The sequence below is a fragment of the Salmo trutta genome, chromosome 18, assembly GCF_901001165.1.
Source record: "Salmo trutta chromosome 18, fSalTru1.1, whole genome shotgun sequence".
NCBI lineage: Eukaryota > Metazoa > Chordata > Actinopteri > Salmoniformes > Salmonidae > Salmo > Salmo trutta.
Genome location: NC_042974.1, coordinates 4330034 through 4346527, shown reverse-complemented (window position 1 = coordinate 4346527; position 16494 = coordinate 4330034). Strand labels below are relative to the sequence as shown.

The 16494-nt window shown below is 40.5% G+C and overlaps 1 protein-coding gene across 1 annotated transcript in view; it reads left to right on the top strand.

Moving 5' to 3' along the window:
* LOC115152782 (uncharacterized) overlaps positions 1-16133 on the top strand; it is a 167997-nt gene extending 151864 nt beyond the window's left edge. The window contains exons 32-40 of the mRNA XM_029697573.1: positions 220-240; positions 477-497; positions 1268-1288; positions 2960-2989; positions 3233-3253; positions 3966-3986; positions 5146-5167; positions 11142-11168; positions 15867-16133. Coding sequence (XP_029553433.1) covers positions 220-240; positions 477-497; positions 1268-1288; positions 2960-2989; positions 3233-3253; positions 3966-3986; positions 5146-5159 — 149 coding nt within the window. The 3' untranslated portion in view covers positions 5160-5167; positions 11142-11168; positions 15867-16133. The remainder of the gene's footprint in view (positions 1-219; positions 241-476; positions 498-1267; positions 1289-2959; positions 2990-3232; positions 3254-3965; positions 3987-5145; positions 5168-11141; positions 11169-15866) is intronic.
* Positions 16134-16494: the final 361 nt, after the last annotated feature.

The following is a 16494-nucleotide window of genomic DNA, read 5'->3' as shown; positions in this document are numbered from 1 at the left end:
AGACCAGTCACATTTAATGAATGAAATTAAGAAGTGGTGGTAGGGTAGAGTATCTTTATTGTAGATGTTGTCTCACAGAGGTACGCTGGACTCATTTAGGTGGTGGACCTCAATTAGGATTTGTGATATGAGACAAGGAGTCTCAGAGAGAGACTACATCTTCTAGTGTTCATGTTAATGATGTTCTCATTGTCTTCCATCTACTCTACATATTTACAGATGAACTCAGGAAGGAGAGGGGTAAGTAGTGTCTTCAGATCATCACTTTCATAACATATAAATAAACCAATGTATCTTCTATAGATGTAACATCTAGTGAAGTAGTAAACACATTGTTGTGCATATTAATGTTCCCTGACTTATATCTGATGTTAGAACATTGGTATGAGACAAGGAGTCCCAGAGAGAGACTACATCTTCTAGTGTTCATGTTAATGATGTTCTCACTGTCTTCCATCTACTCTACATGTTTACAGATGAACTCAGGAAGGAGAGGGGTAAGTAGTGTCTTCAGATCATCACTTTGCTGGATTTACGTAAACCATTTTATGTTTATTTTTTGTAGTTGAGCACAAAAAGTCAATTGGTAATTGATATATCCATTTTTGGACTTATAAATGTATTACATGTACCCATTGATTCTTGAAGAATATAACTTATACATTATTAAAGAGTTTAGTTTAAATGTCGTACTCCATCAGAACCCATAATATAACCTTATTTCATCTCAATGCTTGTATACAAAGTAAATATAAGAAACACTATAGTCTAAAACATACATAAAACTATAATGTTGGCATCATGGATGGTCAGTCCTTGCATCCATAGTTCTGTCTATGAATTTGAGAGTGATATTATTTCTCCAGACCCTCCCTCAGCTTTCTACCAAAACAACAGTGGCTGGGATCACGCTTTGTTATTGTTTCAGCTTCTGATTGACCCTAGATGTTCCTTCTGATGTTAGAACAGTGGTATGAGACGAGGGCTGGGATTCAATCCAAGGTGCATTAGAACACAACACACTATAACAGACTTTTAAAGGTATTTTATACTTGAGTCGACATGTGCAGCGTTTACCATGAATGCGATCTCTGTGAATGCCAGTGGAAAATACCTTTAAAAAGTGCATTGTCAGCTGTGAAGTGCCCTGCGGTATAACGCACAATGGATTGAATCCCAACCAAGGAGTCCCAGAGAGAGACAACATCTTCTAGTGTTCATGTTAATGATGTTCTCACTGTCTTCCATCTACTCTACATATTTACAGATGACCTCAAGAAGGACAAGTGTAAGTATTGTCTTCAGATCATTACTTTGATATATCTATAGTCGTGGCCAAAAGTTTTGAGAATGACACAAATATTAATTTCCACAAAGTTTGCTGCTTCAGTGTCTTTAGATATTTTTGTCTGATGTTACTATGGAATACTGAAGTATAATTACAAGCATTTCATAAGTGTCAAAGGCTTTTATTGACAATTACATGAAGTTGATGCAAAGAGTCAATATTTGTAGTGTTGACCCTTCTTTTTCAAGACCTCTGCAATCCGCCCTGGCATGCTGTCAATTAACTTCTGGGCCACATCCTGACTGATGGCAGCCCATTCTTGCATAATCAATGCTTGGAGTTTGTCAGAATTTGTGGGTTTTTGTTTGTCCACCCGCCTCTTGAGGATTGACCACAAATTCTCAATGGGATTAAGGTCTGGGGAATATCCTGGCCGTGGACCCAAAATATCGATGTTTTGTTCCCCGAGCCACTTAGTTATCTTGCCTTATGGCAAGGTGCTCCATCATGCTGGAAAAGGCATTGTTCGTCACCAAACTGTTCCTGGATGGTTGGGAGAAGTTGCTCTCGGAGGATGTGTTGGTACCATTCTTTATTCATGGCTGTGTTCTTAGGCAAAATTGTGAGTGAGCCCACTCCCTTGGCTGAGAAGCAACCCCACACATGAATGGTCTCAGGATGCTTTACTGTTGGCATGACACAGGACCGATGGTAGCGCTCACCTTGTCTTCTCCGGACAAGCTTTTTTCCGGATGCCCCAAACAATCGGAAAGGGGATTCATCAGAGAAAATGACTTTACCCCAGTCCTCAGCAGTCTAATCCCTGTACCTTTTGCAGAATATTAGTCTGTCCCTGATGTTTTTTCCTGGAGAGAAGTGGCTTCTTTGCTGCCCTTCTTGACACCAGGCCATCCTCCAAAAGTCTTCGCCTCACTGTGCGTGCCGATGCACTCACACCTGCCTGCTGCCATTCCTGAGCAAGCTCTGTGCTGGTGGTGCCCCGATCCCGCAGCTGAATCAACATTAGGAGACGGTCCTGGCGCTTGCTGGACTTTCTTGGGCGCCCTGAAGCCTTCTTCACAACAATTGAACCGCTCTTCTTGAAGTTCTTGATGATCCGATAAATGGTTGATTTAGGTGCAATCTTACTGGCAGCAATATCCTTGCCTGTGAAGCCCTTTTTGTGCAAAGCAATGATGACGGCACGTGTTTCCTTGCAGGTAACCAACCATGTTTGACAGAGGAAGAACAATGATTCCAAGCACCACCCTCCTTTTGAAGCTTCCAGTCTGTTATTCGAACTCAATCAGCATGACAGAGTGATCTCCAGCCTTGTTCTCGTCAACACTCACACCTGTGTTAACGAGAGAATCACTGACATGATGTCAGCTGGTCCTTTTGTGGCAGGGCTGAAATGCAGTGGAAATGTTTTTGGGGAATTCAGTTAATTTGCATGGCAAAGAGGTACTTTTCAATTAATTGCAATTCATCTGATCACTCTTCACAACATTCTGGAGTATATGCAAATTGCCATCATACAAACTGAAACAGCAGACTTTGTGAAAATTAATATTTGTGTCATTCTCAAAACCTTTGGCCACGACTGTACATCTTCTAGTGTTCATGTTAATGATGTTCTCACTGTCTTCCATCGAATCTACATGTTTACAGGTAACCTCGAGAACCTCTGGAAGCAGATTAGTAAGTACTATATTCAGATGATCATTTTGCTAACATTATGTAAACCACAAAAGTAAAATTTTCTCATATTTACAGACTTTAAGTAAGAAAACATTTAAGGATGCTTTTCTTAGCATCTATAAGACGTTACTTCTGATGATGGAACATTGATATGAGACAAGGAGTCCCAGAGAGAGACTACATCTTCTAGTGTTCATGTTAATGGTGTTCTCACTGTCTTCCATCTACTCTACATGTTTACAGATGAACTCACTAGGAAGCTAGGTAAGTAGTGTCTTCAGATCATCACTTTACTAGAATTATGTCAACCATTTTATGTTTATTTTATTTATATAATCTCACCTGTTATCCAGGTCATTTGGTTCTGCTATTAGCTGAAGCACAGGGATATTCACATTAATCTGTGTATAAATAAACAACATATCTAACATTGTGTTCCCATTTGAACTTTGCTGTGCTTTACATTAGTTGAAAGCGCAGGTATAGATATTAGATGGGTGACGACAAAACCAAAAATCAAGCATTGTTTTTCACTGGAATTTGGTTGTGCTTTTAGATGGTTAAAAGCATAGGGAAAAAACACTGGAAATTCGGCTGACTTCTGGCTGTCTTTTTAGATGGGTGAATATACTGTAAGTTGTAATCTCATTGATCAACGTCTCAACCAAATATTACCCAGTTATCCACGTTGAAATGACGTAGTGTGTCCAGTGGTTCGTCTCTGATACACCTGGATCACTGATGGACCAGTCACATTTATTTAATGAAATTAAGAAGTGGTGGTAGAGTAGAATATCTTCATTGGAGAAGTTGTCTCACAGAGGTACGCTGGACTCATTTAGGTGGTGGAACTCAATTAGGATTTGTGACGTTAGAGAAGTGATATGAGACAAGGAGTCCCAGAGAGAGACTACATCTTCTAGTGTTCATGTTAATGATGTTCTCACTGTCTTCCATCTACTCTACATGTTTACAGATGTTTTCATGAAGGAGAGAGGTAAGTCGTGTCTTCAGATCATCACTTTATTATGTCAACCATTTTATGTTTATTGATTTTAACTTAATCTCAACTGTTATCCATGTCATGTGATTTTTGCTGTGCTTTAAATTAGTTGAAAGCGCAGTGATAGACATTTGGGTGACAACAAAATCAAAAATCAAACATTGTTTATCGACTGGAAATTGGTTGTGCTTTTAGATGGTTGAAAACATAGCTACTAATTGAACTAACTTCTGTCTGTCTTTTTGAGTGGGTGAATATACTGTAGGTTGTAATCTCAATCAACGTCTCAACCAAATATTACCCAGTTATCCACGTTGAAATGACGTAGTGTGTCCAGTGGGTAGTTTCTGATATACCTGGATCACTGATGGACCAGACACATTTATTTAATTAAGAAGTGGTAGAAAACACATAATATTAATGTTCCCTGACTTTTATCTGATGTTGGAACATTGATATGAGACAAGGAGTCCCAGATCATCACTTTGAAAGGTTTATGTGAACTATTTTATAAAGGCAATGTGTAATCCAATTCAATAATTACCTTGAGGCCACAGGTATGTGATGCCCACGTCAGACACGCTTCCAACCACAAAACAGGGAACCGAAAGCTCTGATAGTGTAAAAACAAACAGAAATGTATTTGCCAGACTAAGGCTCCACATTTCCAAAACACAGGTAATTTCATAGGCTACAGAGTCCATCGATGATCAAAGCAGAAATGATCAGATTTAAATAGAAAACAAAAGGGTATATAGTAGCAGCTTTATTAGTTCATGTAATAATGATTAAAAACTATGGTAACTCCATACCTGAGTCCTAGCTGACCCATAATGTATGGTAACTCCATACCGGAGTCCTAGCTGACCCATAATGTATGGTAACTCCATACCTGAGTCCTATAGCACAGCACACTATAACAGACTTTTAAAGGTATTTTACACTTGAGTCGATGTGCAGTGTTACCATGAATGTGATCTCTGTGAATGCCGGTGAAAATGCCTTTAAAAACTGAATTGTCAGCTGTGAAGTACCCTGCGGTATACTGCACATTGCATTGAATCCCGACCAAGGAGTCCCAGAGAGAGACTACATCTTCTAGTGCTCATGTTAATGATGTTCTCACTGTCTTCCATCTGCTCTACATATTTAGAGGGGCCTCGTTAAGGAGAGGGGTAAGTACAGTAGATACATACAAATATGATATCCCACCGTCTTATCATTCTCAATGTCTACAGACCATATAGAACAGGATGTGTTGAGACTGTAGAGGACCACTAGACTAGAGAGAGGTAGTCTCTGATACACCTGGATCACTGATGGACCAGTCACATTAATGTTGATGTTCTAGAACAGGATGTGTTGAGGCTGTAGAGGACCACTAGACTAGAGAGAGGTAGTCTCTGATACACCTGGATCACTGATGGACCAGTCACATTAATGTTGATGTTCTAGAACAGGATGTGTTGAGGCTGTAGAGGACCACTAGACTAGAGAGAGGTAGTCTCTGATACACCTGGATCACTGATGGACCAGTCACATTAATGTTGATGTTCTAGAACAGGATGTGTTGAGGCTGTAGAGGACCACTAGACTAGAGAGAGGTAGTCTCTGATACACCTGGATCACTGATGGACCAGTCACATTAATGTTGATGTTCTAGAACAGGATGTGTTGGGGCTGTAGAGGACCACTAGACTAGAGAGAGGTAGTCTCTGATACACCTGGATCACTGATGGACCAGTCACATTAATGTTGATGTTCTAGAACAGGATGTGTTGAGGCTGTAGAGGACCACTAAACTAGAGAGAGGTAGTCTCTGATACACCTGGATCACTGATGGACCAGTCACATTAATGTTGATGTTCTAGAACAGGATGTGTTGAGGCTGTAGAGGACCACTAGACTAGAGAGAGGTAGTCTCTGATACACCTGTATCACTGATGGACCAGTCACATTAATGTTGATGTTCTAGAACAGGATGTGTTGAGACTGTAGAGGACCACTAGACTAGAGAGAGGTAGTCTCTGATACACCTGGATCACTGATGGACCAGTCACATTAATGTTGATGTTCTAGAACAGGATGTGTTGAGACTGTAGAGGACCACTAGACTAGAGAGAGGTAGTCTCTGATACACCTGGATCACTGATGGACCAGTCACATTAATGTTGATGTTCTAGAACAGGATGTGTTGAGACTGTAGAGGACCACTAGACTAGAGAGAGGTAGTCTCTGATACACCTGGATCACTGATGGCCCAGTCACATTAATGTTGATGTTCTAGAACAGGATGTGTTGAGACTGTAGAGGACCACTAGACTAGAGAGAGGTAGTCTCTGATACACCTGGATCACTGATGGACCAGTAACATTAATGTTGATGTTCTAGAACAGGATGTGTTGAGGCTGTAGAGGACCACTAGACTAGAGAGAGGTAGTCTCTGATACACCTGGATCACTGATGGACCAGTCACATTAATGTTGATGTTCTAGAACAGGATGTGTTGAGACTGTAGAGGACCACTAGACTAGAGAGAGGTAGTCTCTGATACACCTGGATCACTGATGGACCAGTCACATTAATGTTGATGTTCTAGAACAGGATGTGTTGAGGCTGTAGAGGACCACTAGACTAGAGAGAGGTAGTCTCTGATACACCTGGATCACTGATGGACCAGTCACATTAATGTTGATGTTCTAGAACAGGATGTGTTGAGGCTGTAGAGGACCACTAGACTAGAGAGAGGTAGTCTCTGATACACCTGGATCACTGATGGACCAGTCACATTAATGTTGATGTTCTAGAACAGGATGTGTTGGGGCTGTAGAGGACCACTAGACTAGAGAGAGGTAGTCTCTGATACACCTGGATCACTGATGGACCAGTCACATTAATGTTGATGTTCTAGAACAGGATGTGTTGAGGCTGTAGAGGACCACTAGACTAGAGAGAGGTAGTCTCTGATACACCTGGATCACTGATGGCCCAGTCACATTAATGTTGATGTTCTAGAACAGGATGTGTTGAGGCTGTAGAGGACCACTAGACTAGAGAGAGGTAGTCTCTGATACACCTGGATCACTGATGGACCAGTCATATTAATGTTGATGTTCTAGAACAGGATGTGTTGAGGCTGTAGAGGACCACTAGACTAGAGAGAGGTAGTCTCTGATACACCTGGATCACTGATGGACCAGTCACATTAATGTTGATGTTCTAGAACAGGATGTGTTGAGACTGTAGAGGACCACTAGACTAGAGAGAGGTAGTCTCTGATACACCTGGATCACTGATGGACCAGTCACATTAATGTTGATGTTCTAGAACAGGATGTGTTGAGACTGTAGAGGACCACTAGACTAGAGAGAGGTAGTCTCTGATACACCTGGATCACTGATGGACCAGTCACATGAATGTTGATGTTCTAGAACAGGATGTGTTGAGACTGTAGAGGACCACTAGACTAGAGAGAGGTAGTCTCTGATACACCTGGATCACTGATGGACCAGTCACATTAATGTTGATGTTCTAGAACAGGATGTGTTGAGACTGTAGAGGACCACTAGACTAGAGAGAGGTAGTCTCTGATACACCTGGATCACTGATGGACCAGTCACATTAATGTTGATGTTCTAGAACAGGATGTGTTGAGGCTGTAGAGGACCACTAGACTAGAGAGAGGTAGTCTCTGATACACCTGGATCACTGATGGACCAGTCACATTAATGTTGATGTTCTAGAACAGGATGTGTTGAGACTGTAGAGGACCACTAGACTAGAGAGAGGTAGTCTCTGATACACCTGGATCACTGATGGACCAGTCACATTAATGTTGATGTTCTAGAACAGGATGTGTTGAGACTGTAGAGGACCACTAGACTAGAGAGAGGTAGTCTCTGATACACCTGGATCACTGATGGACCAGTCACATTAATGTTGATGTTTTAGAACAGGATGTGTTGAGGCTGTAGAGGACCACTAGACTAGAGAGAGGTAGTCTCTGATACACCTGGATCACTGATGGACCAGTCACATTAATGTTGATGTTCTAGAACAGGATGTGTTGAGGGTGTAGAGGACCACTAGACTAGAGAGAGGTAGTCTCTGATACACCTGGATCACTGATGGACCAGTCACATTAATGTTGATGTTCTAGAACAGGATGTGTTGAGACTGTAGAGGACCACTAGACTAGAGAGAGGTAGTCTCTGATACACCTGGATCACTGATGGACCAGTCACATTAATGTTGATGTTCTAGAACAGGATGTGTTGAGGCTGTAGAGGACCACTAGCCTAGAGAGAGGTAGTCTCTGATACACCTGGATCACTGATGGACCAGTCACATTAATGTTGATGTTCTAGAACAGGATGTGTTGAGACTGTAGAGGACCACTAGACTAGAGAGAGGTAGTCTCTGATACACCTGGATCACTGATGGACCAGTCACATGAATGTTGATGTTCTAGAACAGGATGTGTTGAGACTGTAGAGGACCACTAGACTAGAGAGAGGTAGTCTCTGATACACCTGGATCACTGATGGACCAGTCACATTAATGTTGATGTTCTAGAACAGGATGTGTTGAAACTGTAGAGGACCACTAGACTAGAGAGAGGTAGTCTCTGATACACCTGGATCACTGATGGACCAGTCACATTAATGTTGATGTTCTAGAACAGGATGTGTTGAGGCTGTAGAGGACCACTAGACTAGAGAGAGGTAGTCTCTGATACACCTGGATCACTGATGGACCAGTCACATTAATGTTGATGTTCTAGAACAGGATGTGTTGAGACTGTAGAGGACCACTAGACTAGAGAGAGGTAGTCTCTGATACACCTGGATCACTGATGGACCAGTCACATTAATGTTGATGTTCTAGAACAGGATGTGTTGAGACTGTAGAGGACCACTAGACTAGAGAGAGGTAGTCTCTGATACACCTGGATCACTGATGGACCAGTCACATTAATGTTGATGTTTTAGAACAGGATGTGTTGAGGCTGTAGAGGACCACTAGACTAGAGAGAGGTAGTCTCTGATACACCTGGATCACTGATGGACCAGTCACATTAATGTTGATGTTCTAGAACAGGATGTGTTGAGGGTGTAGAGGACCACTAGACTAGAGAGAGGTAGTCTCTGATACACCTGGATCACTGATGGACCAGTCACATTAATGTTGATGTTCTAGAACAGGATGTGTTGAGACTGTAGAGGACCACTAGACTAGAGAGAGGTAGTCTCTGATACACCTGGATCACTGATGGACCAGTCACATTAATGTTGATGTTCTAGAACAGGATGTGTTGAGGCTGTAGAGGACCACTAGACTAGAGAGAGGTAGTCTCTGATACACCTGGATCACTGATGGACCAGTCACATTAATGTTGATGTTCTAGAACAGGATGTGTTGAGACTGTAGAGGACCACTAGACTAGAGAGAGGTAGTCTCTGATACACCTGGATCACTGATGGACCAGTCACATTAATGTTGATGTTTTAGAACAGGATGTGTTGAGGCTGTAGAGGACCACTAGACTAGAGAGAGGTAGTCTCTGATACACCTGGATCACTGATGGACCAGTCACATTAATGTTGATGTTCTAGAACAGGATGTGTTGAGGGTGTAGAGGACCACTAGACTAGAGAGAGGTAGTCTCTGATACACCTAGATCACTGATGGACCAGTCACATTAATGTTGATGTTCTAGAACAGGATGTGTTGAGACTGTAGAGGACCACTAGACTAGAGAGAGGTAGTCTCTGATACACCTGGATCACTGATGGACCAGTCACATTAATGTTGATGTTCTAGAACAGGATGTGTTGAGACTGTAGAGGACCACTAGACTAGAGAGAGGTAGTCTCTGATACACCTGGATCACTGATGGACCAGTCACATTAATGTTGATGTTCTAGAACAGGATGTGTTGAGACTGTAGAGGACCACTAGACTAGAGAGAGGTAGTCTCTGATACACCTGGATCACTGATGGACCAGTCACATTAATGTTGATGTTCTAGAACAGGATGTGTTGAGACTGTAGAGGACCACTAGACTAGAGAGAGGTAGTCTCTGATACACCTGGATCACTGATGGACCAGTCACATTAATGTTGATGTTCTAGAACAGGATGTGTTGAGACTGTAGAGGACCACTAGACTAGAGAGAGGTAGTCTCTGATACACCTGGATCACTGATGGACCAGTCACATTAATGTTGATGTTCTACAACAGGATGTGTTGAGACTGTAGAGGACCACTAGACTCTAGAAAGTAAATTATCCTGGAGGCACCTTTAGGGGTTCCTCAGATTGCAACACCGGCGGAACCCCTAAAGGTGCTTCCAGGAACCTTTTCCCTAGGGAACCTTTTAAAAAGGTTCCTCAAATAACCTTTTAGGGTATTAAGGTTCCTGTAGGAACCTTTAATGTCCCATGTATTCTATTATTAATAATACAAGATTGTAACTTTACAAGTAAAGTTGTGGGGCTTGCTAAAGCTCTTTAAATAGTATTTGTGTGATAGTCGTAGAAGTTTAAAACATTTTACTTGACTATTTAAAGCGAAACCGTTTTAAAGTATGTGTGGTTATGAAAAACTTTATAGTAGTGTTGACAGTAGTCATTGTGTAGACTGGTTATAGTTGAAAAAGTGGGTAGATGAAAGTTAGAATAGCCTGAGAATATGAAACATCGTTTGCTATATCTAGCTTGAACAGTTCAAGAGTTACTGTTGGTGGGTTTTTTTATTCTGATGTATGGTCATGTGGAGTGATTGGTTAATTTGAAGTTAGCATAGCCTGAACATGTGAAAGTGGGTTTTAGTATCTCTTGCTTGAATGGTTCAAGAGTTACTGTTGGTGGGTTATTTTATGGAAATGTTTGCAACATTATATAGGATAGACTGAACATGTGAACGTTGGATTGGTGTATGTTTGCACCTGGAACAATTTAAGAGTTACTGTTGCTGGGTTATGTTATGCTACTTTATGCACATAAATATGCACAATAAAGTTATTATAGGTCTGCATAGTTTGAGGTCTGGATTGAACAACACAAATGTCCACTTACAGTAGTTTGTGATATCCATCAGTATGTTGCTCATTTTCATAACCAACAGTTTCTTCCTCCATATTTCAGGTGTTGAAACCATCAGAAGACATGCAGGTGTGTTTTATACTATGTGACTCTAGCTGTATTTTAGGAAGGAATAGTGTCCTCACTGTCCTGTTGATCTGCTCCAAACTCATCAATACTCTACAAGCCAGAGTATTAGCCTGACATAACTATCATGTATTTACTGTGACAGCTGTAATTATGGGCAAGTAAGGCTGAGACAAAGATTCAATCAGATCAAACGTTAACCAGCGATAGCAGACACCCACATGGGAGACATTGTGGTGGTGCTCCAATGCAGGTGGAGCTGTCAATCGGTGAGCAGCTGCTCTTGATAATTTTGAAGATGCCCGCCCCACGCACTTTAGAAGTTCAGAAAGAGAAAGTGTTGGCTATACAGAAATAATTGCGCTCAAATTGAAAAAACATCCCAAAGAATAATGAGGATTTCTTTCATCCTAATGAAGGTTTAGATCACATCTCACATGCCAATGTTTGAATTTATAAACAAGGCTGCATGGGATTTCTGTTAATGCAACCTGTTAAATGTAATGGCAAAATGTAGATTTCGGACTAAATAGACATACCTAAAAGTAACTGCTGTTCATGTGTAACTACATGATTCTGACGTGCCAAAACTTGGTATATTTGGAAAGGAGACATCTGGAGATTGAGGAAATGATCAGAAGATAGGAGTTACATAGTTCAGAATACACCAAATCAAGCACACACAAAATAACCGTTTTTTTTATTTTGAAAGTCATCTGTCATTGACAAACTATAAGTGAATTATTGATGACTAAAGCTGGAAACACATCAGATGGCTTCCACAACATGTGAACAATATCAGGAGAGAAAAAAGGGGATTGATAGATCTAACAACTAGAAATGGGCAGATGTTTTAGTAAGTGTGGTCACGGGACGCTAACAAGTGTCCCTTCACATTACGCATAAAAGGTTCTAGGTCCCACCCAGGTCAACTGCATATCCCTGGAAAGCTTATCTCATTGGCTACAAGACTGTCAAGGTGCCATCTTAGCCAATCTCCTGTGTAATTAGATGCCTACAGCGCGTAAGCAGGCAACATCATATTCTGTAAGGCTCGGGCGTAGTGGAGGAGGAAACAGACGCAGGAAGCAGCGAGAAGGGTTATAGCTTTTAATGCTCGAAATGCAAAACACCTGCCAACCCAACATGCAAACTTAGCTCACACAAAATGAAAGTGCCCCAAACACAGGGGACAAAATACAGTGAGCGCAACACGATGCACTAGCGCAAACTACAGACAGCGCTTACCCAAGCCACACAGAGGAAACAATCCCGCACAAAGAGCAGGCGGGCCAGCTAGCTCATATAGCCCCGCTAATCAACCCAACTATGGACAGGTGCAAACAATAACAGAAAGGGGGAAAACAAAAAGGAATCAATGGCAGCTAGTAGGCCGGTGACGACGACCGCCGAGCGCCACCCGAGCAGGAGGGGGCGCCACCTTCGGTGGGAGTCGTGACATATTCATACCCCCATGTAGCTATAGCTCAAACACAGATCAAATTGAAGCTTACCTTGTAAGATGTTTGGTGAAAACGTTGTGTAAAATAAACATTTGGTGATCAATAACGGTAGGTCACAGGTAGACAAATAAGATATCCTCATGATATGTGGAGTCCCGGCTTTTGGTGTGTATCAACGTTTTCCATGTTTATTTTGTTTATACTTCACAACGCTAACTGAAATGTAGGTAGCAGCCATCTTGATATGAGGTCATCGGCTCAGCCTGCTCTTATATTAAATTCTATATTAAATTCTTAAATTCGTATGCCCATATATGGTAGTAAGTCACATCAAAGATTTGAAGGCACCGATCAATAGCCAAGATACTCAGCTTTCCGCAGACACCCTGCTTTTGCAGATAGGGGCTATCGTTCTCATACCAGACTGAATTGAATAAAACATAAATAAATAGGGCCCCGAAATATGCAGTGGTGGAAATGTACCCAACTGTCATACTTGAGTAAAGTAATGATGCCTTAATAGAAAATTACTCAAGTAAAAGTCACCCAGTAAAATTCAATGTGAGTAAAAGTATTTGGTCTAAAATATACTTAAGTATCAAAAGTAAAAGTATAAATCATTTAAAATTCCTTATATTAAGCAAACCAGATGCCACCATTTTTATTTTTTATTTACGGAAAGCAATGGGCACACTCCAATATTCAGACATCATTTACAAACGAAGCACGTGTGTTTAGTGAGTCCGCCAGATCAGAGGCAGTAGGGATGACCAGGGATGTTTGGTTGATAAGTGTGTGAATTTGACAATATTCCTGTCCTGCTAAGCCTTCAAAATGTAATGAGTACTTTTCGGCGTCAAGGAAAATGTATGGACTAAAAATACAATATTTTCTTAAGGAATGTAGTGAAGTAAAAGTAGTAAAAAATATAAATAGTAAAGTACAAATACCCCAAAACACTACTTAAATAGTACTTTAAAGTACTTTTACTTAAGTACTTTACACCACTGCAAATATGGGGACTTTACATTTATGTATAATGCCAGGAGCCACTTGTGGATTCACACTGGTCTCATAGACTAGATGTAACATAGTAAAGGTAAACCTGGGACACTGAAATTAGTATATGTTTGGTATGATTACATAAGATAGGTTACTTAAGGCAAAAACAGAAGGAGGGTGGTTGGTCAGGCTGTGTGGGCATATAATGCAAACGTCTAGCGGTTTGAATCTCATCACGGACAACTTTAGCATTTTAGCTCATTTACAACTATTTAGCTACTTTGTAATTCCTTAGGTTAAACGGGAAGGGTTAGCTAACTCCTAACCCTAACCATTACCCCTAAACCCTAGAGCTAGCTAACGCTAGCATTAACCACCTAGCTACCATTAGCCACAACAAATTGGAATTCGTAACATATCATACGTTTTACAAATTTGTAACATATTTTACAATCTGGAAATTTCAACATTGTCCATTTTGGAAACTCGTAACATATAGTACTAATTGCCATTCGTAACATATCATACAAAATGGGTTATAGACATCCACAAATGAATACATACCTTATGAAACGTAACGTATCATATCATATCACACTAAATGGAGTGTTTCAGATTTAATTACAGAATAATAGCAAATACTTTGAGACCACTTTGGTGGATTTGTCAGCTCTAATGCAGTTCTACCTCCGACACTGTCAAAACAACTGCTATGTTGGATAAAACAGATCTGATTGAATCCAGCCCTAAATCATGTATTAACAGTAGTTTAGAGGTTCTCACCCATGACCTAATGAAAACTGCTACCGGATGTCCTGTTCTCTCTACCTCAGTCACACATGGACCACTTATAGAGGAAGACAGTATGATGTGTCAGAGATCAATACAGTAACATGTTGTCCTCCACCTGTATTATACCAACTGATGTCATGATGTCATTGTGTTTACCATAGTGTATTATACCACTGATGTTGATGTCATGACGTCATTGTGTTTACCATAGTGTATTATACCACTGATGTTGATGTCATTATGTCATTGTGTTTACCATAGTGTATTATACCACTGATGTTGATGTCATGATGTCATTGTGTTTACCATAGTGTATTATACCACTGATGTTGATGTCATGATGTCATTGTGTTTACCATAGTGTATTATACCACTGATGTTGATGTCATCATGTCATTGTGTTTACCGTAGCGTATTATACCACTGATGTTGATGTCATTGTGTTTACCATAGCGTATTATACCACTGATGTTGATGTCATTGTGTTTACCATAGTGTATTATACCACTGATGTTGATGTCATGATGTCATTGTGTTTACCATAGTGTATTATACCACTGATGTTGATGTCATGATGTCATTGTGTTTACCATAGTGTATTATACCACTGATGTTGATGTCATTGTGTTTACCATAGTGTATTATACCACTGATGTCATGATGTCATTGTGTTTACCATAGTGTATTATACCACTGATGATGATGTCATTGTGTTTACCATAGTGTATTATACCACTGATGTTGATGTCATTGTGTTTACCATAGTGTATTATACCACTGATGTTGATGTCATTGTGTTTACCATAGTGTATTATACCACTGATGTTGATGTCATGATGTCATTGTGTTTACCATAGTGTATTATACCACTGATGTTGATGTCATTGTGTTTACCATAGGGTATTATACCACTGATGTCATGATGTCATTGTGTTTACCATAGTGTATTATACCACTGATGTTGATGTCATTGTGTTTACCATAGTGTATTATACCACTCATGTTGATGTCATTGTGTTTACCATAGTGTATTATACCCTCTGATGTCATGATGTCATTGTGTTTACCATAGTGTATTATACCACTGATGATGATGTCATTGTGTTTACCATAGTGTATTATACCCACTGATGATGATGTCATTGTGTTTACCATAGTGTATTATACCACTGATGTTGATGTCATTGTGTTTACCATAGTGTATTATACCACTGATGTTGATGTCATTGTGTTTACCATAGTGTATTATACCACTGATGTTGATGTCATGATGTCATTGTGTTTACCGTAGTGTATTATACCACTGATGTTGATGTCATTGTGTTTACCGTAGTGTATTATACCACTGATGATGATGTCATTGTGTTTACTATAGTGTAATATACCACTGATGTTGATGTCATCATGTCATTGTGTTTGCAATAATGTATGTTTCTCTCCACAGTGGATGTGACTCCAGACCAGGGGTGGTCAAGTCCTATTTGAGACGGTCCGGTGACACATATTTTCTAGGTGGCAAAGGATCAGATGGATAATCAGCGTAGTATCAACCCCTCACCTCACAACCCCACGCAAACTGTTCACACCCCTCTTGTTGGCCAAGAGAAAATGTTGCTGTTTTAAAGCTCATTTCCTGCAATTCTCCAGTCTTCCATGTCTTATGTGAGTTTATATGATACCAGGGGTCGAAGGTCGAACTAGTAAATAAAAAGAGCCCATTCTGCTCCTTCACTGAGAAACTCTCCATTCTTCAGCCCTGGTATTATTGATAGTATCTCAGTGGTCATCTGTCCTGTAGATGTCACTGACTGACTGTTTTAAAACAAACAAGGCAGGTATAAACAGTTAATAAAAGCATGTAATAGGAGAGTTCATGTACATGAGTTCTCAGATTTCCTATCAGTCTATTTTGTTGTTGTAGAGTGGGCCAGTTTACTGTTTATTGGATAGGACAGAGAGGTAAAGGTAGGAATGTTGAAAGAGCAATGGGTTGGATCTGAACCCATTCTGGTACTGGACCATCCCAGACCACTGATTTCTAGTTAATGTTTGACGAATCTTTGACGTGTCTT